General features: G+C 40.4%; 1 protein-coding gene across 1 annotated transcript in view; it reads left to right on the top strand.

Annotated features, from left to right (window-relative positions):
* The window catches only part of nlgn4xa (neuroligin 4 X-linked a), an 80,688-nt gene that overhangs the window by 1,063 nt on the left and 53,734 nt on the right, over positions 1 to 25,891 (top strand). The window contains exon 2 of the mRNA XM_023426919.2: positions 10,510 to 11,238. Coding sequence (XP_023282687.1) covers positions 10,788 to 11,238 — 451 coding nt within the window. The 5' untranslated portion in view covers positions 10,510 to 10,787. The remainder of the gene's footprint in view (positions 1 to 10,509; positions 11,239 to 25,891) is intronic.

Raw genomic sequence — 25,891 nt, 5'->3', positions numbered from 1 at the left:
GGGGGGGGGTGCCTTGCAAGACTTTTTCATTTTCTTTTACAGCTACACCACTTGTACTCACACTGGGTGGCAACAGGCATACTTTAAAATGATATGACCTTGTATGTGTGTGTGTGTGTGTGTGTTTTAGGTTCTTGAACTCGGTGGCAAAGGTGCATATGAGGTCATAAAATCTTTTGCTAGAAGATCTTGATGCATGTGTGTGTGTGTGTGTGTGTGCAGGGAGGAAGGTGTTACCTGCATTGGTGTCGTAATAACTGATAATGGAGTTCACCTCCTTTTCCTGAGCCGGACTGGAACATGTCCAACTTCTTACCAATCATCCCTCTATAGTCGTGTTTCGTAGATTTTTCTCTTGTCGTTCAATCCGAGGATGAAAGTCGTGTCGTTGAAAATTGAAAGTCGAACATTTACAACATGCAAAGACGTAATCCGAGAGATTCCTGGAAACATGTCGGTGGAACAAATTGTTTTTTTAGTTTTTTTTAAATTCTTTTGTGGAGAAACGAGACAATGTTGCAGCCTTGTTGAAGGCCTCTCGTCACATGACACAGCACATCGACATATTTCGGCGGCAGCTATCCAAACCGCATGCACACAAACACAACAGGCGACTAACAGGTAGAAAAACAGCAGGAGCTGCGGTAACATGTTGATACCGGTGCGTTTTATTGTGAAGGGGGGATTACTTGCACAGTAAGGTGTCCCGTTACTCCATCCAATCATCCCTTTGTTGTGTGTGTACAGTACGTTTGCTGCAGTAACCTGCAAAGATCTGCAACGGAATCTGTTGGTTTAATCTTTAATCTTCTAAATAAATGAGTTGCATGTGTGGCAGCTTGAGCTGTGTGAGTGTCAGTGATGTGCACAGACTCTTAAAGAGCAGGGGGGGGGGTGTGTTTATCATTCGTGTGCTTAGTTTTCTGTTTTTGCCCCCAGATCAAACAAGAGGAACAAAGTCTCAGTATTAGATGCTGATTTCTACTTAAATTTTGAGTTTTCCAGTTTTAAAGGTGTTTATTAAAGGTCCCCTATAGTATAAAGGTTGATGTCCATGCGTTGTGTGATTATAAAGCAGCTCTAGGTTCTATATTAATACTGTGAAAGTGTCATAGTGCTCACATAACAGAGAAATCTGCACAGCCTGTATTCAGAAACTGAGCCTGAAAACAAGCCATAAGGACTTCCTGAACTTTGTGATGTCACAAAGCATTCGCTGCTCTAATCTCCGACCACCTGGACCCACCATCCAAACCTTGCAGGATTTGGTTTCTCAGAGTGTTTAACGTGAAATCTGCTATATTTTTTTTATCAGATCACTCAGAAAACAGTCGGCCAATCAGAAGAGAGTCTCAGAGCCTCCTCTTTCTGATCGACCTGTTGTTACTAGAGCTCCAGAGAGAAGCCTGAGAGAGGAGATGTAAAGCTACATTGAGATGGTTTTTGGTTCTTAAAACCACAAATATATCTTATTATGGATCAACATTTCAAAATAAAACTCAGGAGACGTGAAAAACTTGAACCATTAAACTTGAGAAAACGCAAATAGTTTTTGAAACGCTAATACGTGTCGTTGCGGAAAGCATTGACCAACAACCTTTCATCTGACTATGAGGACTTGTTGACTGTAGAGCCTGTAATAAATCACAAATTCCACCTTAAAGCAGGGGGAACATGAAGTAGTTAGCGTTTTAAACATCCTGCAGGAGTTAGCCTGTGTTTCGTTAAAGCGGTCATCGCTCTAAGCCCCGCCCACCTGGACCCATCAACCAATCCTAGCAGGATTTGCTTTCTCCGAAATCCGCTCTGTTTTTATTAGTGCAGCCGATCAGGAGACATGCTCAGAGCCTCCTCTCTTCTGATTGGCTCAGTCACCTGTTGTTGGAAAACTACATTGAAATGCTTTTTAGTTAAAACCATGGATAACACTTCAAAATAAAACACAGGAAAAGTGTCAAATATGGGACCTTTAAGCTGTAGGCTACATAAAGCTTGTGTTGCTGCTACGTGTGTATTATAATATTTATATTATAGAGGAATAACCTGGACAACAATTATTACCACCAACAGAAACTAAAAGTTGTGTAAATTGACTTAACTGCAGCAGTTCTCAGGCTGCACCATCAGTAATACCCACAGGCTACAGGAAGGAACACTTTGAATTGTTTGCGTATGGGTTGCAGTATGGGTTTTGTAGTCCTGAATGGTCTAAGCAGCAAGCGCACACAAGCTACAGTGGCTCAGAGCGGGAAAAGACTTGGTGAATTTGTAATATTTACATTCATATTGCCGATAGTTTGGTGGCGAATAAACGCTGAGTAGGCGGGAGAAGATGAGATTTGTCTGTGCCATTACTTCTTCAGGCTCTAAGCCTCTCTTCTGATTGGCTGACTGTGGTTAAATTAAAAGGTCCCATATTTTTCTAGTGTTTTATTTTGAAGTATATGTTTTTGGGCCTTATTATGCCTTTATGATAGCACAGTAGAGAGAGACAGGAAATGCTCTGAGCCTCTCTTCTGATTGGCTGATTGTTTTTGAGTGATCTAATAAAAACTGTAGCAGATTTCAGGTAAAACACTCAGAGAAAATCCTGCAAGGTTTGGACGGTGGGTCCAGGTGAAAGCATGACTGCTTTGTTGTGACATCACAAAGTTACAGGAAGTCCTGACGGCTGGTTTTAAGGCTCAGTTTCTGAATACAGGCTGTGTGCATTTCTCTGTGGACTGAGGCTTTGATACTTTCACAGAATAATATAGAACCTAGACCTGATCTATAATGGAGCTACATATGGGCATCTACCTTTAAAAAAACATGTTTTCATGTTTTGGTTGATCTGTATTTACAGGTTGTTTTAAGTCAGCAAGATATTTCTTTAACTGGCAGGAAAAACATGAATTACTCTTGTAGAAAATGAATCGAAGTGTCATTGTAAGGTTAGACATGTATCCAAACAGCTGCTGTATGTGATTTGTCATTTCTGAGAACAGGAAGGTGGAAGTGTTTTGTCATCATCTCTCTCTCTTTTGTGTCTTGAATAAATGTGCATATATAATTCATTCATCATTGAATTATATATGCACATTTATTCAAGACACAAATAGATAAAAAAAATGATATATTCTATATTTAAGCTGATTTGGTAGAAAATGTTGTGACCATATATGCTTTTATTTATTTAATATACACAAGTTTATTCCTTTTTTCTATTCAGGGAAACTGGTCTCAGACTTTTATATCATATCATTATATATCGAGAGGCTTTGGGATCATTATTGATATATATATATATATATATAATATACAATAATAGCATACATACATAGACATATATGTCATAATATGAAAACTTCTAACAGGTTTCATATATAATTTTTACATATATTTTTTTATTTTATACGTACATATACATCCTATATAGAAATGTAATCTATGTACATATATCACATTGTGGGTGCATTATGTAGGAGTGCGTTCAAGCTAATTCGACTCAGCCTGTGCCCACTCAGTGTCCGTGCACTGTCTATTCTACAAACCCCTCGAAAACAAGCACACAAACACAACACAGCTCGTACTGTATGCATATTTTATTTCACAGCTAATCACGAGCCGCAAGCGGGTTCAAAGTGGCGGTGACTTTTTCTAGTCCAGAGGACAGGGCGCCTCCGACAGGATCGTTTCGTAATGATTGAAATGCAAATGACAGCGAGCACCTTCATTGGTATTCATAAGACTTATCTCCTATAATCATTAAGAGTGAGAACAATGTTCGCAGCACCCCCCCCTTCCCCCGCCATCTGTGTGTGTGTGTGTGTGTGTGTGCTCTCACCAAAGAGAGCCACACTTTATTAGCACCCCCCCCCCCCCCCCCCCCCCTCCCTCAGCTGAAGGACGGTTTGTCACAAAACGCCACGTTATTATAGAAACGGTACACTATGTCAATTTATCACAAGAACGTTTACAAGCGTAGAACCCTGGTGAACAATAACCAACAATTTCAGCCCCCCCGTGCATAACACACACATTTTTTTTTATCATTGTATAAACACACTTGCAGGCAAGCAGCCAATCACGAACAGGGCGGTTGCACTTCAACACCGCAACAATTGCTTTCTCAAGGTAATATATCTCCTGTTGCTAGGATATGAAGATGAAAATAATTAAAATGGAATTCATGTCCGGCGGTAGGAGCTACAAAGTGGTTCGCATTACATACATCAAATTAATCTTGTGTTTTTTACACTTATTCCTCATTAATATGCAAATGTGTTTAATGTGATCAGTGTATAAAGAAGAAGCCGTGGTGTAAATATGAAGATTTATTATGTTCTATTCTTGGGTTGGTGTGTTCAGTATCCTATAATAACCCTGAATGGAGACACTTGTAATGTGAAATTAGTGTTAGGGTGCTAGTAACCTCTAAATTCTACTATTAAATAACAGTTATAGTATAGTTTTTTAAATATATTTTTCATACTGGTAACAAATTAGAAATGTGTTATCCAAGGTTTGATAACTCCAAACAAGAGGAATTTGTTTGGGACTATTTTCAGCAGTGGATGAACACACGTTGATGTGTTTTGATGGTGTTTGGAGACAGTGGAGCTTCACGATCCTGTAGGATACATTCATTGATGGTTTTATGAATATAAGAAAAAATATAAATCCATTCTTTCAGTATTGAACAGCCTAATTCCAGCTCAGAATATTTAAATTTGACAACTTGGGGCTAACGGAGAAAATATAGCAAATTTAACCAAAGGGCTGCAAGTCCAATAATTAATTAGTTTGTCATAATTAAATTCTTTGCAGATGCATTTAATACTGTATGCACCACTACATCAGAATATAACCATAAAGCCAATCTAAAGGCTTTGAGGCAAAGTATATATGTGATTATGTGCTGCACTACATAAATTCTTACTTTAAACTTCATATTAAATACAAACTGCAGATGAGCAAACTACAGGTTAAAATCTCCGAATTTCCTTCAGTCAAATGTGCATTTCCTGCTGCTGCAGACACCCCCCCCCCCCCCCCCCCCCCTCCCCCAACACTGTTTCGTCACTTAAACAATGATCCGAGTGTCAGCGGTGTATTCTTGGTCATGGAAAAATTCTGCAGCGATACGACTGTTACTTCACAGTCGGTTTAATCAATACGTGAACAGCTCTGTCCCGGAGCTAGTGACACTTTGTGGAGCCGCTCCATTAACAGTGTATCAGACCGTGACTTGGTGGACTCGCACAGTGTTTGCTAGACTTTTCCACAACCAGGCGGCCTTTATTCACAATAACACACACACACACACACGTATTTACTACACCGCCTGTGAAATGTCAGTGTGTCATCAAGTCTCTCAGAATCACTTAAAGTTATACTTGGACTAAAACCAGTGCTACATCAGAGTGGCACTTAGAGTTATTTATGAAGCTTCCTGTACTCACAGCTGTACATTTAGCAGAGAGTGAGAGTGATGGTGCTTATTACTCTGATGTCTTTCTTTTTTTTTTTTTGTTGTTGTTGTGGTTTGTATTCGACAATGGAAAGTGAGACACTTGTTGCGTTTCTTTCAGTTACTCAGAGACTGTTTGGACGGGACCAACCAAACTTTTACATCTGTCTGCTAATTACCCATAACATTTAAAGAATATTATATATGACATATCCTCCACAAAACTTATTTTAATGGAAGAAGTAAGTGGGTTGCAAATGACCCTAACCCTGGGGCCGGTTGCAACACGGATCAGAGACAGCTACAACATATTGAAAAACTAACCTCCAGTGTGTTATTTACATTTTTTATCCAATTTTCACAAACAAATATGCATTATGTTATTAATTTATACAATAATTTTATAGTAGCATTTATTTATTTACTCGTAATTATGAACAGTTATTGAGTTTTGTTCTGCATAGAACATAGGTCCACCTACAAAATAGGCACAATGTAGCGTAAACAAATAATTTCTCTTTCTCATGTATTCTCTTATACCTGCTATCTGCTAAACATCTGCGAAACATCTGCTAAAAGGAACTAAAGATGTTGAAAAAATACTGTTGCGTTGTCTGTTTTTGCTTAACTTATTGCAACCGTGTTGAAATGAAAGAACATTATGTGCTAGCTAAACACCCCTGACCTCGACACATGCTAGCCACATCTCTTGGAAGTCAACAAAACAATGAATAATAAGTAAATTTCAACTACTTCATTCAGAAAGTCAGGACAGTATGACGAGGAATAAGACTTGCTGCAGCCATGTCCTGTTGCAACCGTCAGCATAGCAGCACTTTCTTTATTTTTTGTTGTGCTTTTATTTTGGGAACCCCTACTAACCGCTCTCTCTGTTTGAGGTCTACTTCCGGGGGGGGCGTGTTTTCATGGAGTGCACACATGGGAATGCTGCCAGACTCAGCAGGTGTCAATTACCTCATCAGGCTGTACCAAGTGGGCAGGAAGGAGAGGGGGGAGTGGGTAGAGGGGTTTTACTTAAGTTTGGCTTTTGTTGGGTAATTCTTTAGTTTATTATGTATTCTATTTTGATCTGTGTTAGGCCAAAGGTTAGCGTATGTAAATATCAGTGTGGTTAAATTGTGAAGGTATTCGATATGTGTGGTGTTAGTGTCTAGGGTCCCTGCACTAGGTGATGTTTGGTAGAGGCTCCCACCTGGTACATATACCAGGTGGAAAAGCAGGGTCGTGGGTCAAAGAATGGGGGTCAGGTTGGACATCACCGCCGCCGCTGCTATCCAATGTAACCTGTTACACCAGTCAGACTGCTTTGGTTGTCCAGCCATCCTGTGACCTCTATGTAAGAACTGTTGGACTTTGTTTGTATCATTTGCCTCAGCTCACCAGTAAACTAAGAGCTCTGCAACCAACTTTTGTGTGACTGATTCTGTCCTCTCTCCAATCCTGCTGGCCTTCATCCTGCTTGTAAGGATTCACCATCATCCAAACCTTACAGCTGTCCAATTGCTCGTCCTCCCAAAAAAAAAAAAAAATGGAATAAATGAAATTAATATTTACAAAATTGATTTATTGCTGCAGAATCTGTCGGTTGCATCAGACCTAAATCATCTCGGCTTCAAACCCATATGTTCCCTGACGCTGTGAGGTTGCAAGGACCTTGGTCTCTGTGGAGATGGTGTATACCTTCTCTTGCCTCCTGGCAGACTGTTTTTTTTGACTGTACTGCACATTTGCAGAGTGAAGAGAACGTGTGGAAAGTGTAAACTGAGCCCATCAGCTGAAGTATAGATTTTAATATGATGAGATGCGCCGACACTGAAAACCCTGTAGCATCACAGGGAAAGCTGAGTCTGAGTCACAAATGTCTGTTTAATTCATTCTTAACTATCTCAGCTGTGCAGTGTATTCTGGGTATTCTTTGAAAGACAACTACAAGGATATTTTCCCAGGACATTTAGACATGAGATGAGACAGCAGCATGAATGTAAGAGGATATTTTCCTCTTGAAGGTTTTTTTAAGAGCTCCTTAACTGAAGTCTCTTCTCTTCTCATTGCTGGCTTCACAACATTGTTAGCAAAGCGGAAATCTTGAGACATGTTTGCACAAGTTTTTTGCCAATTGTCAGCAGGTGTCATTGATTGTTACCATGGAAACACCTGCTAGGTCTGAGATGAGCCTGAGGGGTAGGATTGCAAAGTTGGTAAAACATATTTTCTAGGTAACCTAGGGGAAGATTTGACAAAAATTAAATGTAGAGAATTGCTTTGCTCTATATTTTCTGTGTTATCATCAAATCCCATGAGGAAAACCTGAACTGGTTCTCAGCTTGGAGGCCATTGGTTCCTACTGAAAACACATATTCAAAAACACCTCATAAAATATATTGATTCACTTTTTTAAAAGAGGCTCAGTAATTTTCCCAAAACACCTAGTCACTTTAGTTTATGTGAAGTTCTTCCATGACGATTTCTTTATGGAGCTGTCTTTGAAAAACTGCCATGAAAATATATTATTATTATTAATTAAGAAGAATATGAATTGAATTATATGAATATATTGTTTCATAAAAGAAAACAAAAACTATTTTGTCATAATTTCAGTGTGAAGTCTTGGGTAATGGCTAAGAAGTGTTTTGTGAGGTCACCATGACCTTTAACCTTTGAACTTTGACCACCAACATCTAACCAGCCAATACATCCTTTTGAGTGGACATTTGTACCAAATTTGAAATTCCATCAAGTCATTACTGAAATATCATTTCCACGAGAAATGATATAAGAGAGAGAATTTCCTGAAACAGAAACTTTCATCAAATGTTACTTAAAAAGTTGGAAATTGTGCATTTTGTCGGGGACTATTTTCAGTGGTGGATGCACACCCATTTGGTTCTGTAGTGGGCAAACTACTACAAAACTACATGGTAACAAAGGAAACATGTACATGCACACATTTGCAGATCTGAAGTGATGTTTACATGCATGTTTACAGTTGTCTTCTTCTTCTTGGCCTTTTGCTAGCACATGGCTAAGACTTTTTGGCCCAATGGGGCGAGGGTTGGTTGTTGCATCCAGTCTGTCATGTTTCACATACCAACACATAATAAAGCGTCCTCTGGGTGATCGTAAACTCATCCGGCTACGGTGTGACGCCACCTGAATATGACACTGTGTTAGCCGCTTCCCTGTCTCTCAGCTGATGTGTTCCTACATGACAGATCCTCACAGCTGCAACTGCGAACAGCTTGAATCCTCCCTGTTCTGTTTCACTAATCCTTGTTTGAAAACTGTTTAGTTTTAAAATCGTGCTCCCGAAGATTGGCATGTACTTTGACTCTATTAGCAGAATCCAACTCATTTATTCATGTGGCTTTTTCATTTATATTTGATATCAGAAAGGAGTCAGTACCGGTCAGCGTGAGATTTAATAATTGATTTGGCTTCGACTTTGAATGGCGTACAGTGTTTTTTTGAGTGAGGGGGTAATTAATCAACATCTTTCGATTGGAGCAGCCAGGCATGAGATTTTCTTCAACCCAACCACTTAAAATATGAAAAATATATATTTAAAAAATATCTTAAGACCTGGGGGCAGCGGAATGGGGGTGAGAAATTGAATTAATGGGTTGCATGCCATCTGGTTTTGACACAAATGTCCATGAGACGCCTCCAAGCCCACAGAGCAGATTTCTAATTCAAAGAGCTTTCCAAAACTCCCTCACAGAGAAGCCTGAGAATTATCTGCCATCAAATTATTTCAAGCAATCTTCACACCTCAGCAGGCTTCCATTACTTTTCGAATAATTTTTTCCAAAGTGGAAATAAAAATTCAGAGTTTGAATTGTTTGTCTTTACAGATTAATGGTGAAAATTAAGATAATTCACTTGCTTTTCTGTGGCCTCAGCTGTAGCCTTGTTTACAGCCATGCTGGCAGCTCTGCGACGCTGTTCCTCGGCACAGTGGTACAACACAATGCTAATTTCTAGCGTGTTTACCGTGATATGAATGGTTACCATGTTGGATTGGGATCCAACATGGTAACCGCTTGATAAAAAATGACAGAAACTATAGATACAACATTAGGTAGTAAAACTGGCTTCCAGATGCAATACCCTGCTGCTGCCACAAGAGGGCAGTTCATTTTTTTTAGCTTGCCCTGTCATTGTCATGGTCATCATTTTAGTTTGCTCTGTGTACAATGCTAATATTCCTCCAACCTCAACAAGTATACAGGTCTTTTTTTTCACCCCTCTGATATGACCCATTGCAGTGTCTCCTGAAATAGCGCCCCTACGGCGGCAGGCATACCAGACCTTGGTTGTCACGGTGACAATAATACACTCACTCAATTATTTGTTGTTACTCTGCTGTCGAAATTGAGTGGTGAGCTAAAAGATAACTCTAGCAAGGTGTCGGTAAAGCAAGCCTCAAAGTCTTACCTCTATCCATGATTTTTCTATTCATGGTGTCAAATCCAAAATGCTTCCAGATAGTGTCCTTCGTTTAGTGTCAATGCAGAGAACAAAAATAGCCGAGTTTATTGAGGGTAACAAGGCGTCGGAAGATCATAGTTATAGGGCGTTTTTTCCAAATACCTCCTGCTGAGGTACAAGGCAAAACTTGCTGAGCTAATGCACTCTGACTCAAGTTCAATCTTGTCACTTCAGATCTTGTGTGGTTTGATTAAAGTTCTGAAAAACAAGTGAGTAAACTGTGAGCTGAGATTATTTTATCACACTACAGACATGACGGAATATTTAAGATATACCCACATTGACAGCCCTTGAAGGTCTGTACCAAATTTCATGGCAATCCATCAGATTAACGCAATTTAATCTGGAACAAAAACTGATTCATCCTTTGGGGACCATGCAAAGCACCAAGTTTCATGGCGATAGTTGCGGCATTTCAGACCGGATTAAATGAAAAATGGCGGTATCTCCAACGTTACGAGATGTACCCTCTAGGGACAATGAATGTTTAAATGAAATGTCTTGGCAATCCATCCAACTCTTTTTTTTTTTTGTCTTTCTTCTTTCAGGATATCCCATCAAGCTGGAGCCCAGATAACCTAAGACCGTCCTAGATCCTCTCCTGTTCTGTACAAGGGGAGTCAAACAACAGCGATCAGTCTCCATGTCGGCTCTCAGGATGGGGAGCTTTGAGAAACCTACTTTGTTTGGCCGGGGCTCCTTCCTTCAGCTCGCAGCCTGAGGAGGAGGAGGAAGCATTTTGGTGGAGGGGCAGGGGGTACGCCAAGGACCCAAGGTTGGTACCTTAACCACGACCTGCCAGACTCAGGCTCAGCACAGCAGGAGCATGTCAGCGCCCAGAGGCCCCTCATGGATGTGTCAGTCCGCAGCCAAGGGCAACCTTCTGCTGTGGATAGGGCTGACGTCCATCTGTGTGGCAACTGTTCATGCCCAGCAGCACCCAGTGGTCACCACCAATCACGGGAAATTGCGGGGAGTGAAGGTTACGTTACCCAATGAGATCCTGGGACCAGTGGAGCAGTATTTGGGGATCCCATATGCATTAGCACCAACGGGCGAGCGGAGATTCCAGCCTCCAGAGCCGCCCATGTCCTGGCCGGGCATCAGGAATGCTACTCAGTTTGCTCCGGTTTGTCCTCAGTTCTTAGAGGACCGCTTTTTACTCAATGACATGCTCCCTGTGTGGTTCACCGCCAACTTGGATACACTGGTAACCTATGTGCAGGAGCAGAGCGAGGACTGCCTTTACCTGAACATCTACGTCCCCACGGAGGACGGTAGGTCAACTGTCTTCTTTCTATCTTGTCCCTCTTCCTGTATGTCTTTTTGTAGTTCCCTCTTGCTTGTGCAGATCTACCCTGAACTTTGATACAGTAGCAACGTCAATTTTTGCTCATAAGAAATAGTTTAATACTCATACTTATATATGAAAGATGATCTGTTTTTGGTTATTTAACCCACTGGCGCTGTAGCAAAATCATGGTGTGTTCCTTTAATATCATCATCGTTTGAAAGTGAAGTGACACTTCACTGTGTTGCACTTAGTGGTAATTTTAAGCTTTGTAATTTCAATTGATATAATGTTAAGATCTTACTATAAAGCATCAAATTTAGTTTCCTGAAAATGAAAAATGCATATGAAGATATATAAAGAAAATTATAATATAATTTACAAAGGTCTTAAACCTCATATAACATTACTTCTAAAATTGTTTGTGTTTGTGACTGCGGCTGTCAGGAGATATTTTACACCTCGAATCCAAACGTGGGAATGTTGTGACAGAGGACTGTGCTGCTTTTGTGAGTTTCGGCGTTTAAGTCAGCGCCATCAGGCTTGCAGCTAACACTGTCACTGCTGCTGCTACAGTGACGAGGAGGAAATTCATCAGCTCGGGAGGGTAAATGTTGATTTTAGCAAAAAGCCTTTTTTTCCAAACATGAACTAGATGAGTTCATAATTTCTAATGGCTTAATCCGTTTTCTGCCACTTACCTGGGTCCATGTTGCATCGTTTAACTAATTATATAGTTAGAAATTATGTGACATCATGTGATGTTGAGAAGTGTTATACGGTGTAATAATAAATACATTTAGGCTATAATATATTATGTAGGTTATTATCATGGAAGTATTTGGGATGAAAAGGGTCTGAAATTTAAGCTAACATTAATAGCATCAACACTATTGCATTAATAGCAAAAACACAAACCCATATAGTATAAAGATAGATGTTGCTGTGGTGTTTGATTATAAAGCAGGTTACAAAGCCTCGGTCCACAGAAAAAAAATGCACACAGCCTGTATTCAGAAACTGAGCCTTAAAACCAGCCGTTAGGACTTCCTGAACTTTGTGATGTCACAACAAAGCAGTCACCAGCCCTCAGCCAAGCCCCGCCTACCTCGACCCACCATAAACTCCTCGCAAAATTTGGTTTCCCTCAGTGTTTACCTGAAATCTGCTGCAGTCAGAAGAGAGGCTCCTCTACTGTTTTAGGTTGTTCCCCCTGTCTATGCATTAAATATGCTGTAAGTTTGCCTACAAAGCTGTCAATCAAACGTACATTTTAAAATCACTTTGACATGACATGAGTGTCGTGACCTCATGGTGAACATGTTGCCTTGTAATTACACAGGAGCTCTTCATGGATCCCTTGATTTTGCCAGCAATCTAAACGGTGAACAACGGTTTGGCCCAAAAAAACGAGAGCTTCTTTGTGCTCCAGCTGAGCGGAGAGCTGTTAACCAAGAGTGATGTAAAATTAAAATAAAAAGTAGCTCACAGTGTATTGCTCTCAGGTTGAAGGCTCATCTATAATGGCTTGTTTTCTGCATTTCCCCTTGTTGGAGTGAGCACTTGTGACTTGGAGTGGGTGTGACACTTGTATACGCCGAGCACTTTTTTTTACCCAGCAGCAGCAGCAGCAGTTGCCGTTTACGGGACTTCGGAGTGTGTGTCGAACATAACCTGCAATGGTTGGAGGTCAGGATGCTTTTAGGAGATGGTGCGGGACAGTGTGGGATAGCGAGGCGCATTAATGTGTGTGTCTGGCTGAGATCTTCGACAGCTCCGTGCTAAATTTAGTTTGAGCTCTTGAGTACATGTTAGATTAAAAAGTGAAGGATAATCTCACAATCCTGTACCGGTGCACAGTCAGGAGCTTTTTCCTCAAATGATTCTGTATCTCCAAGTTATTATACTCCACTGGAGTACATGTAATACAATTTGTTTCATGTGCATCTAGTAGTAGCCGGTAGTTGGGTTTTTCCATTCCGATTGACATACCTTTCCATTACAGCCTCACAGCAGAGGATAGTCACGCAGAACTGCATGCTGGGGTCCCGCAGAGTAAAGCCACAGCCGAACCCGTCATGCTCTCCTCCCCTGTCCACTGACTAGAGAGACAAGTCTGCTCATAAAAAGCCTCTGTGTGTTTATCTCTCAGTAGGTTTGTCGCTTGTAGCTGAATCTGTGGTTCAGTTTTACTCCTGGGTTCCTGTATGTAGGGGGGGGGAGTGATGATGGTTGCAACAAGTCTTAAATTTTTAATATCTTGCAAATGTCCCTGATCAGGGTTGGGGTCAGTTGCAAAACCTGAATACTTCCATTCAAATAAATATCGTGAATGATGTGTTATATGTAATCATATTTAAATGGTAAAGGTAATTTAATATGTAACAGTATGTATGATCATATTTCAGCCTTATTTTAGTCATTCGGAATCTTTAAGCCTGAAATAAATAACAGCAGTGTTTTGATCTTGAACATACATAAGCAGTTTGACAAAAATATATAAATAAAAGTTCACTTTCAACGCCATCTTACAGTCTTCAGATGTAGTTTGCTCACTTTAATCTTACGCCATTGGATTGAGTAAACTCAGCTGAGTAAATTCCACCCGCTGATGAAAACCTCTGTAATAGTAGAGTCTGAGAATTAAATGGGCTGCAAACACAAAATCCTTTTTCTTTTAATAAGGCAATAGCATGTGAAATGTCCCAATGTAATTTCACTTTCTGTTGCAGGGAGCATCACTTGAAAAGCATAGCCATGGAATCTTTAATAGCGGATGTATTTACCTCAATGGCACACAGACGCAGGCTTATATTGGAGGCAAGGACTTTATTTCTAATTTCTAATTTCCCTGCTCCCTGATGCCAGCTCAACACGCAATAACAGGCTTTTAATTTGAAAAATGAGTGGATGGGTCTAATTGCTGGTGTGGTGTGGTAGATACTGGCAGTCTATGGTATTATTTGTGCTTAATTGGATGGCAGCTCTTTAAGCTATAATTGTGGTATTTCTTGTAATTGTTATACATACTGTATATATATATATAGATGTATGTGTGTGTGTGTGTGTGTGTGTGTGTGTGTGTGTGAGTTAATATAATATCCCCTTATAGGTGACATACAATATATGGCAACTTCACTCTTGATATAGGGTATAGGTAATGATGATACTTCATTGTCAACTGGTAAATTACTTGATAGTGCACAAACAGCCAATCACATCACAGAATCATTGAGGGCGGTTTGTTTAACAGTCCCAGAGCCAGTCAGAGTATAGGATCTGAGCCTCTCTTCTGATTGGCTGACTGTTTTCTGAGTTGATCCAATAAAAAATATAGCAGATTTAAGGTAAACACTCAGAGAAACTGAATCCTGCAAGGTTCGGATGGTGGGTCCGGGCGGGTGAGGCTGAAAACAGTGACTGCTTTGTTGTGACATCACAAAGTTCCAGACGTCCTGACGGCTGTTTTTAAGGACACAACACATGGACATCTACCTTTAACACTATATGGAGCTGATGACTTTAACTTTTATTTGGACTAAGTGTCGTTCGGCATCGGATCTTTCTAAATCGATGATATATTCTCATTGAAATATTCAATGTGTTGCTGTTGTGTCCTTAACGGCAACTTTCCTGCAACTTCCAAAATAGGCTGCTGTTCCGCACAACCACTATGACTTCATCCATTTATCCAACAGGCTTTTTGAAAAGGTTTTCAGCCATTGTGAAACATGATGCACTACATTAGTCCAGGCAGCGCTACGTCTCTAAGCTATTTTAATGGATTTTTGAAAGCAATGGGAGCCTTTGTGTTTGGAGGTAAGGTGAACCTGTCGGAAAATACACCAGACTGCACATTAAAACCACCTAAAGTGGAGTTACGAGATTTGTGCCTACACAAAAAAAAAAAAGAATATGTGAGGCTTGCTCAACATCCCTTGCTTGTTAAATGGACCAAACAGCACTTTGTAGATGTAGATAATGTACTGCAGTCATCCCATTATTACCTGTTATTGCAAATAGAGAAACACAATGTGTAAGGAGCGAAGGATAAAAGAGTCATAATGATATCTGAGCTCTGTGGGGGAGGGATGTGTCTATCCCAGTTAGAGCTCCCTTAGCTGCCCATCATCTTTATATCCCCCAAGTTGGCCTTTTCAGAAATCTGGTGTAATGTCAAAATATCCTGCCAGCAGAGGCTCAGGGACAGATTTATAGTTTTGCTGCACCTCGAGTGGGTTGACAGATTACGCCACTGCCTATTCTCTCTCATCTGATTTGAAGCTGAAAGACGGAAAATCCACTACGGCGCGCTCAGATGACTGTATTGTCATTCCCTTTTTTTCTTTTCTTTTTCTTTCCACGTCTCCCGGACGGAAGGTGCAGCTGAAATGCCCGAGAGCTCTTTTCATTTGTGCGCTTAAAGAAGGGATAGATATGGATGATGAGGGGAAGAGGAGAAAGAGAGGCTAGTTTTGGAGTGTGTTGAGGTTGAGGCTTTATCAGGCTCTGCGGTAACAGCAGGCTGAGTGGGGAGGTGGCACGCAGCTGTCTAGCGAATTAATCAGAGGGAAGATGTTTCCTCGGGAGGGCTCTCAGAGAGGGAGACAATACCGGGGCTGCCTCGCCTCCATTTTTTTTAATTGTCGACATCTCCCGAATTTACGTCTCAAATGTAAAAACCCGGCGTGCCGTTAAAGCCGCCTGTTCCCTTCACATGCCCCTTCCCCGGCAGCTTAACGTTTCAGCAGCAGCCGCCATTTATTCCCAGCTTCCAAAGCAAGAGACATTTTTCAAGCTTTTTTTTTTTTTTTTTTGTGCAGCGCTTGAGCAAGCTGTTCCCTTAAATTAAAATACTCTTTGCAGCACTTTGCAGGGCGAAGATAAAATGAGGTAAAACCAAGGAAAGCATAGAGAGGAAATAGCTCTAAGGCTGCGTTTTTCGGAGCCGATGCTGCTCGCTTTTATTTACTCGCTTCTCGCTGCCAAACACATCAAGTGATTATGTCATTTTGTAGGGTGTAAAGTCAGCACTTCCACTTTATTTGGCGTAGGCTATAGTCCAAATTTCAACCCTCAGTCTGCCTGATGCGTTATAGGAAATGAAGTCAACCAACAACAACTTTGTGAATTTATATTTTTCACTTATTTTTAGGTTTTATTGCCATAAATATCATAATAAAAGCGTAAAGGATAGAAAGTAATACATCATTTTTTCGCTTTCTGCATTAATAATAATAATATAATAATACAAAAGTTTCGATAAATAAAATGAATTGTCATTTTATCAGATGTTTGTAATGTAATTATGAAATACACATGTATGGCTTTGTTTCATTATTTGCTTTGTTTTAATTTAGGCTTTTACAGATGCTAATTCTGTAGCACAACGCTAATGCTCCTACCAGGAACTCCATTAGAGAAGCTACGGTGTGAGTTGATAAATGCACTTAGATGCAACCAGGTTTTTTCCTGCAGTTATTATCAGCTGAATGGAGGCCTTTTAATTAGTTTTATTACATAATGCGTTGTGACCTCAAAGCGATTTTAGATTTTTTTTTTTTTTGGCCAGAGTTTTTGCCTTTTAGGAGGTCATGCACAGCTTGAGAGGAAGATGGTTAATCATGGTAAAAACCCATTACAGTTGACACAACAGTATTTATCAGTACCAGGTCTCTATAATGAAAAATTAAAGGGCTATTACACTGAAAACAATTGGCTTTTTTGGGAAATTATTATGAAAAAAAACAAAAAATAACATTATAAATGGAAAGTTTCATGTGTATTTATTTAATACATCATCTGACTTCAGTCATTACTGAAACCAAACCATATTTTTTACATTACATTCCCTCATTTACTCATCAACAACTGACTTTTAATAAACTTAAAATATGCCTGTTCAACAATATCACAACGGAAATCTATTTACTTATTGGCTGCATGTAAATAGGTTTTAGAGTAATTAGCTTTTCCATTTCCTGTTTTAACCTGATTTCTTCTCGTGTCCGTAAATGTATCAGAGGACGCTTTTAATTGGGTTTTTATGGATCAATGTGATCCGTCTTGTTTTGAAATTCTGTCTACACGTGCTTGCTGTAGCTAAAAGGCTAATTACCTTACCTGCTTAGATTTCTTTGGAGTCCTTGGCTGCGTCAAGTTCAGATTCAAGATTCATGCTTGAGAATGAAACTGCAGCCACAGTATCTACCTCCCCATTCCACTTGACGTCGTTAAAAGGCAACATTTTTATCGATATGAGAGCTGTGCTGCATCCTCTGACCCTATTTTCAGCACTAAGTGGCCTCGCAGTGCTCCTCCGAAAGGAGCTGCCATTCTCATGTCTCGTTCTATGATGGCCCATCGTAACCGGGGGGGGGGAAGTGGAAGGGAATGACTTGAGGCTGTTTCACTCGGTTTCCATCAGGCTGCGTTCAAAACAGATGACGTTACATGACATGTCTTTATTAGGGTGATCAAAAATCTGTTTTTCCTCATCTGTAACTAAACTTGAATATATGTATATATAGCTATTACAAATTAGAGCAATTTCTTATACGGGCAGCTGTGGCTCAGGAGGTAGAGCGGGTCGTCCACTAATTAAAAGGTCGGTAGTTCGATCCCCGGCTCCTCCAGGCCACATGTCCAAGTATCCTAGGGCAAGATACTGAACCCAGCTTTGCCCCTGATGGCTGCTCCATCAGTGTGTGAGTGTGATGTATGAATGTGAGTGAATGGGTGAATGTTGCAAATGTAAGAATGTAAGACTAGAAAAGCACTAAATAAGTGTCCATTAAGCATATATTGACAATACAATATATCCTATTGCTATGTATGTTTATATGATATATGTAAGCATATAGAATTTCCATATGTTGTTTTAATAAATGTGCATATATAAATTAATATGTATCAACATATATGCTTGCAACACGTTATACCATATAAAATTTATCAAATACATATTTTTAAGATATGTACATGAAGAGGATATATACACTGTTGCCCATGAAGTTGGATAATAATAATAATAATAATTTTGTTTTCAGACACAATCCTCTGTTTATTCCTATTTAAATGCATCAGTCATCACTTTGGAATAGAGATTGACTACTGACGTTCTGAAAAGATGTACACTTTATCTGTCAAGAATAAATCACATTGTCACAATCATCTCATGGTAAGAGGTAAAAAATATTTTATTCCAACTATATGAGCAACAGTGTATATATATATATATATATATGTGTGTGTGTGATAATAATATATCCCCTTATTTGTGCAACAACCATACTGTTCATACATTCATATATTTGCATAATTTTATCTAGTTTGTTCTTAACTTGATGTAAATATGTAAATTTGGTTCATTTCAAGTTAATTCAACATAGATGTTAATTTTGTAAGTGTTTTGACTTACTCACGTTTAAGGCAGCAATTGAATTTAAGTTTTTAAGTTGAATCACATGAATCACATTATTTTTTACAGTGTTTACTGTTCAAACTCATTTCAAAATGCTCATATGATAATATACAATCTGAGATATGTACCTTAATGCATTAAAGCCTGATAATTTAAAGGTCCCATATAGTATAAAGGTCTCTATCCATGTGTTGTTGGATTATAAAGCAGGTCTAGGTTCTATATTAATACTGTGAAAGTATCAAAGCCTCAGTCCACAGAGAAATGCACACAGCCTGTATTCAGAAACTGAGCCTTAAAACCAGCCGTCAGGACTTCCTGAACTTTGTGATGTCACAACTATACAGTCACCACTCTCAAGCGCCACCCAGCAGGATTTGGTTTCTGAGTGTTTACCTGAAATCTGCTATATTTTTATTGTATCGCTCAGAAAACAGTGAGCCAATCAGAAGAGAGGCTCAGAGCCTCCTCTCTTCCGATTGGCTCACCAGCCTGTTGACACTAGAGCTCCAGAGTGAACCCTGAGAGAGGACGTGTAAAACTACATTGAGATGGGTTTTTGTTCTTAAAACCACAAATATGGATAATATATGGATCAACACGTCATATGAGCCCTTTAAAGCCCTCATTGACCCCTGGTGTAGCTATTCTCAGCCAGTGCATTATGGTACTGTAAAGGTCATGCCAGCATCAGCGCTTCTACCAATCACATGCATGTATGAAGCAGCGTGGTTTGTACACTAAAACCACTATGAAGCATTGATTTCTGATCTAATCAGGCTTGCATTCATGTGTGTGTGTGTGTGTGTGTGTGTGTGTTTAATTGACCAGCCCGAGCAGATGTAGGCGCTCACGCTCAGCAGGGTTACACACTGACACGGCGTCCGGCCCTCAACGACGAGGTTGAGCAGACGGTACGGTCGTGAACGGCGTAAGAGCTCAAGGACTGTTGGGTAGCGTCGATGACGGGCCCCGTTTCGTCAGAGGAAACGCTCGTTCGTTTCACGTCTGCTTCACTTCATTACAGCGAGGCGGCACTCGCAGTAATAAGACCATATTATTTCTCCATTTTAAAGGCACACTCCATGGGTTTGTGAGATTGCACAATAGTTTCATCAAAGCCGTTAAAATTTCTCGAAACGTACCGTTTAAGGTCACAGGTTTGAGTTTAAAACATCAGCACTGAGCAGCTGCAGAGGATTTATATATATATATATGTGTTAGTTAGCCTAGCTTAGCATAAGGACTGGATGAAGGTAGACGAAACAAAAATCCCACGGTGTTCGGTGGAAGTGTTGAAGGAAGTGTTTTGCTCGTTTGCTGTTCTGGCCCTTCCGGGCTGCCATACCAGAGCCTGATTTCCTTTTTAATGCCTTTTTTTTCCTCCCTTTTTTTGTCACATTTTTTTTCTTTTTCAATGTTTCCCCTTATTCTACTTTTCTCCTCAACACCAGGGGTCAACTCAAACAGACAAGGCGCAGATTTCAACAGTAATGGTGACCAAAATAAAGGTATTTTTCTATCTTTTTTTTTTTTTTTTCCCTTTTTTGACCAACAAGAAAAAGCCTGACACTTGTGCATGAGAGCAGACATACAGACCTCTTTTTGAATTCATTTAATTTGACTCCCCCCTCTCTATTTTTCCCCTCTCCTTGATGTGCACCGCTCTCTGGCGTTTCATTTTTGTGACGGAGGATCTTTTTTCCGAGGCGTAAGGACACCTCTAAAACAGGAAGGAGGTCCCCGCGATCCTTTTCTCACCTGTTTTATGCCAACTCGAATAATCTGAGTTCAGCTGCATGTTAGTTTACCTCCTCTGATGGATCAAATTTTTAAAATCCCTCTCCTCCCTCTTCTACATTTCCCCTTTTATTCCTCCGTTGCTCGGCGAAGCATGAGCACTAACCCGTGTTGTTTTGACAGTGGGAAATTTGTTCATCAGCGGCACGCAGAAAGTATCCGCCACATGTTTTATTCTTTCTCCTATTAACATCTCCCTCCCTCTGCATGATAATAACCAAAGAGCTCAGTCATTTTTCCTCCTCTGTGTTGGAGACTGACAGATAACTGGAGGTGGAAAAAGCCACAAGAGACATTTCAGTTAAAGGACACCATTTGTCTTCCGGAGGGCCTGACACGCAAGTGCCAGAAAAAAAAAAGCAGTGACATTTCTGAATCACATCATTATGAGCAGTTGCTCAGTTTTTTATTTTTTTTTTTTTTTATTTTACGGACGTTGCTCTAGAGAGTGATATTTGACATAATCCTCACCGTGCATTCTTCTGCATGAGTTAGCATTAGCCAAGCAGCTGTGTCTGAGTGCAGACTTGGAGCCAGTCTTTCAAACCGAGGCGGAGGAATAATCTGTGATGTTATGCTGATGTTTTGCTTCATTTTTTTTGGCCAGATTGTCGAATTTATTATACTTTTTTTTTTCCCTTTGCTTCCTTCAAACCATCCAAGAAAATGTAACGAGACAACACATAAATATATAATTTTGGGGAAAACATGTATTATGTAACCTCTCACTTTTGAATAGAAAGGTCTGTAATAACCACTGCTACACACGGGTAAACTAAATAACAAACTGATTAATTTGATGGGAGGAATATGTAAGGTCAGTCGTGTGGGGTCAGCCCTATGTTCCCACATTTCTTAGAACTTTTTTTTCACAGAAATTTTTGAAAATTAGGGTAAGGGTTAGCGCTGTGGGAATATAGGGTTAGGATTAGGGCTGTGGGACTATAGGGTTAGGGCTGTGGGACTATAGGATTAGGGCTGTGGGACTATAGGATTAGGGCTGTGGGACTATAGGGTTAGGGCTGTGGGACTATAGGATTAGGGCTGTGGGAATATAGGGTTAGGGCTGTGGGAATATAGGGTTAGGGCTGTGGGAATATAGAAAAAGAGAGAGAAAAACGCTTAACAGCACAAACGAAAATTTTATTGGGCATGAAAATAAACATAAATGACAATAACTGTAAGTCTGACACATTATGGTGATGTAGCACACACCCAGGATAATTACCCTGCAACTACAGTAGAGCACTAAAGTAGACTGAACACAAATGACTCAGTACAGCTCCTTGGCAGAGGTCTACTGAGCGCATATTGAAATTTTGAAACATTTATATTTTATAATTTATATTAATTTAAAAAAAAAAGAATTTAAGTTCCATTACATTTCTTTTCCTGATGTTTTAGGTTTCTGCCGTGGTATCGTTTCAGTATCGGTATCAAGACATTTAGGCAGGTATCTTATCGAAGTCATAATTTTGGACAGCCCGAGCCCAGGTGTGTCCCATGCTGCTGATTAAGGTCTTCAATTGGTCTGCAGCCCTGATGGCAAGCGAAGCCACAGAGGGAAAATCAAGCAGGGGTGCCGATGGGTGATGGTCTGGGGAGGCTTATCCTTGGAGGGTGGCAAAGACCTCCATGTCATAGCCAGCGGTGCCCTGACTGCGGTTACGTACCGGATGAAATCCCTTAGAGCGATCATCAGACCTGAAACTGGTGCAGTGGGCCCTAGGTTCCTCCCGGTGCAGGACAACGCCCGGCCTCATGCTGCCAGAGTGTGTAGGCCGTCCCTGGATGACTATGGCAATGATGCCTTTGACTGGCCCTCACGTTCCCCTGACCTAAATCCAATTGAGCACCTATGGGACGTTATGTATCAATGCATCTGACGCTGCCAAGTACCGCCACAGACTGTCTGGAGCTCACTGATGCCCTGATCCAGGTCTGGGAGGAGATCCCCCCGGATCCGCCGACTCATCATGAGCGTGCCCAGACGTTGTCGGGGGTGCGTACAGGCACCCGGGGGCCATACGCACTACTGAGTCACATATTGAGATGCTGTAATGAAATCCATGCAAGTTGGATCAGCCTGCGATTTCAATTTCTCACTTTGATTTTGGGTGCGATTGTGAACCCAGCCCTCAATGGATTGATGATTTTGGTTTCCATTGACCGTTGTTACGTCATTTTGTTCTCAACAAATTACACAGTGTACATCAGTGAAGATTTCCAACTTGAATAATTCGTTCATCAAGATCCGATGTGTGATATAAGTGTTCCCTCATCATATCAATAGATTTATGCAAAATATAAATATCTTCCATTGCACATGCCATTTTATGTATGTTCTTTACAAAGTCTTTATTTTAAAAGAACCACTGTACTTATAGTATATACACTTACAGGAGGACAAGCAATGGCAGAAGATTTGATAAATTGTGCTACAAATTAAATGTGGTTTGGTGTTGGATTTGTGCATATAGTACTGGCCTATTAAAATGTATAGCTGTGATAGAGAAAAGCAACTTGAATAAATATTTATTGCAGGAATTGTAACGACAGCAGATAAAAAATTAAAGTTAAAAAAATTAAAGAGCAGCGTTAGTTAATGAACAAGATATCAGATCATTTCATAACAGGAAGGTTGTGGTTTTATTTTCATTAAACTTCATCAAGCTAACTAAGATGTGCATGTGGCTGGATTTATCAAATTTTGTTCCTCGGGTGAAATCGAAGAACTCGTTTAGTTTTCTGTTACTTCATTAGAGTTTATTACTATGCAGCATCACATTATCACTTCTGCTCTGAGCTCGGCGATCTCGGATAAATCCTTTGCTTAACTGCTCCAACGGCTTCATCTGCACAACACTGCCGGTGTAATGAGCTGCCGCTGTAGTAGATCAGGTGCTAATTACATGCAAATTGTGGGCGCAAATTGGGTGGAAGGTGCAGTGAAAATTCGCCTGACACTGTTACATATGTAAATCAGGACCTGGGTGTATTTATTTATCTATTTTTTTAGTTTTAGTTTGGAGCAAATGAAATATTCTTCTGGGGTTATTATGTGTCTGTGACTTTCCCACCCTCTCTTTAAGTCTTTAAAAACACCTCGCAAATATAGTTAGTCACAGTTGCTCACTCATTTTGTTGGCGACTGCTTCCAGTGTGTCTCTTTTAGCTCTGTTTTTGGTCTCCACCAGCAGATTCTGACACTTTGTACAAAGTGAAAAACCAAAATGACGAGCTGAAAGAAGCTAAAATGCTGAAGAACTGAAGAGCTGGTGATACCGCTATGAAAACCCAGCTAGTAATAAACGTTCATGGTTTGGTTAGGTTTAGGAAAAAATGGCGGTTTAGGTAAAAATAAGTACTTCGTGAAGATTAGTCCATCTTTGATGTCATGGTTACAATAATAAACACATGGACTCTACTGCCAGTGGCGTACCACACCTTTGTTGCAATGGTTGCAATGATAAACAGATGGTGGTTTAGGTTAAAATAAGTACTTCCGTAAGATTGGCCGATCTTTGTTGTTGGGGTTACGATAAAAACGTGATCACTGGCCAGTAGATGTCGCGAAACAACAAACCATAATAACAGTCTACTGTCCGTGACGGGTTGACTGCTGTTTACGTGTAAATATGGTGGAGTGGCCCTTTAATCCAAGGGTTTAATCCTATGTAGAGAATTTTTTATGCATCTGAATTTTTCCTTTCACACAAGAGTAATTTTCTAAAAGGATCCCTTTTATTTTCTTTCGCAAACTGTAACTTATTTAGTCCCGGTCTGTGGCGGGATCTTCTAAAAGCTTGGGTTTCCTCTGAAGGGCTTCATCAGCCTGTTTAGGAAGAACCTCCATATATTGGACTTGCATCTAACAGATGTAGCATAGTTTACCTGAAATCAGAAGAACCAGATCACTCGGGAGACAGCACTGTGTTGTTAAAAGAGATTAAAAACACACCATCTGCCCACAGCAGGTGTGAGGAAAAAGACAGTATCCACCTCGGACCTCAGAGAGGAAATCCGACGCCTTTGATTATGCAGGCAGGAGTTCTCCTACCGAGCTCAGTTTTAATGTAACAGAGATAAAGATAAAGAGATTAAAAGTTGAAACTACAGGAAAAAAAAAAAAGGCCAACGCTTGCACACCTGGAGAAAAGGTCTGGATAAAGACGTGCTCGCCTGTGTTTTTCCAGGGGAGCGATGCAGGATCGATGCGCCGTGACTGTTCGAACATCTGCAGTGGCGATGAATTACCTCTGTGGCTCCCCTGTGGTTCCACCTATACCTCAGCATGACTGCTGCTGCTGCTGCAGAGAAACACTCCCCCACACTCATCACTTGCCACTGGAAGTTTTGCTCGTTACCATTAAAGGAGCCTTCGTCGGGAGCGCTCGCCTTAAGACGACTATTTGAATCAAACTCAATTATGATTATTCAATTATGCGCACAGAACAAGAAGTGTTAAGGGTATTACTTGAATTGCTTGTTTGAGATTTTACTGTAATTGCATTTTTCTTTTGAAAAGAGACATTGTAGGAAGAACATTATTGTGAGTTTGAAGCACATATACTGTATATATATATATATATATAAGAGCTTGCAAGTAGGGCAACTACTCCTGGCTAGGCTTAAATCTGGAGAGAGAGCTTGCAGGTGAGAGGAAAAAGGACCTGTGACCAAAATAGAGATATAGAGAAGTGTCGGGTAAGACAGACAGTGATAGAGCGACTTTAATGTGTGTGTGTGTGTGAGAGAGAGAGAGAGAGAGAGAGAGCTCTGTTTCCACTCCATCATGTAGCAGAATACAGCACCCCGCTGTGTGTGAGTGTGTGCGTGTGTGTGTTGATGAAGAGCAATGCTGCAACCACGCAAAAAATTTTGTCATAATATATAAAAGTAAAAGCAACCGTCACCTCTGAATTCTCCCATTTAGATAAACAAATATTGTGAATCACATGTCGAATGTAATCATCTTTAAACTGCAAGGGTAATTAGCAGACAGATTCATTTATTAGAGTTTGGTTGGTCTCTGAGTAACTGAGAGAAATAGTCTCCCCTACCAAGAAAATACAGTTTTTAATGTATGTGAAAAGCAGAAATTGGTTTATCAACATAGTGGAGGTAATTTCATTTTTCAATATGTTGCAACCCTTCCCGATCCTGTGTTGCACACAATTGCTTAATACCCATGTTCATACTTGGTTTTCAGTCATTATACAGTTTTCAGGAGTTGTTTAGCTGCTCCTGACAGGTTTTGTGTTTGGCTCTGGGCCCGGTAATGACTTTCTGTGGCTCTGGAGAGCGGGGGGGGGGCTGTGCTTTGGCATTTTGGGTGAAACTGTATCGAACAGGAAGTTAGGTTGCTGTCTATCGGGAGCGTGATGGGACATACGGCGGTGATAGTGGTGGAGTG

This window comes from Seriola lalandi, unplaced genomic scaffold (genome assembly GCF_002814215.2).
Source record: "Seriola lalandi dorsalis isolate HSWRI2012SDOR001 ecotype SW California unplaced genomic scaffold, Sedor1 jcf7180002054850, whole genome shotgun sequence".
NCBI classification, from domain to species: Eukaryota; Metazoa; Chordata; class Actinopteri; order Carangiformes; family Carangidae; genus Seriola; species Seriola lalandi.
This window is presented reverse-complemented; position numbering and strand designations above follow the sequence as displayed.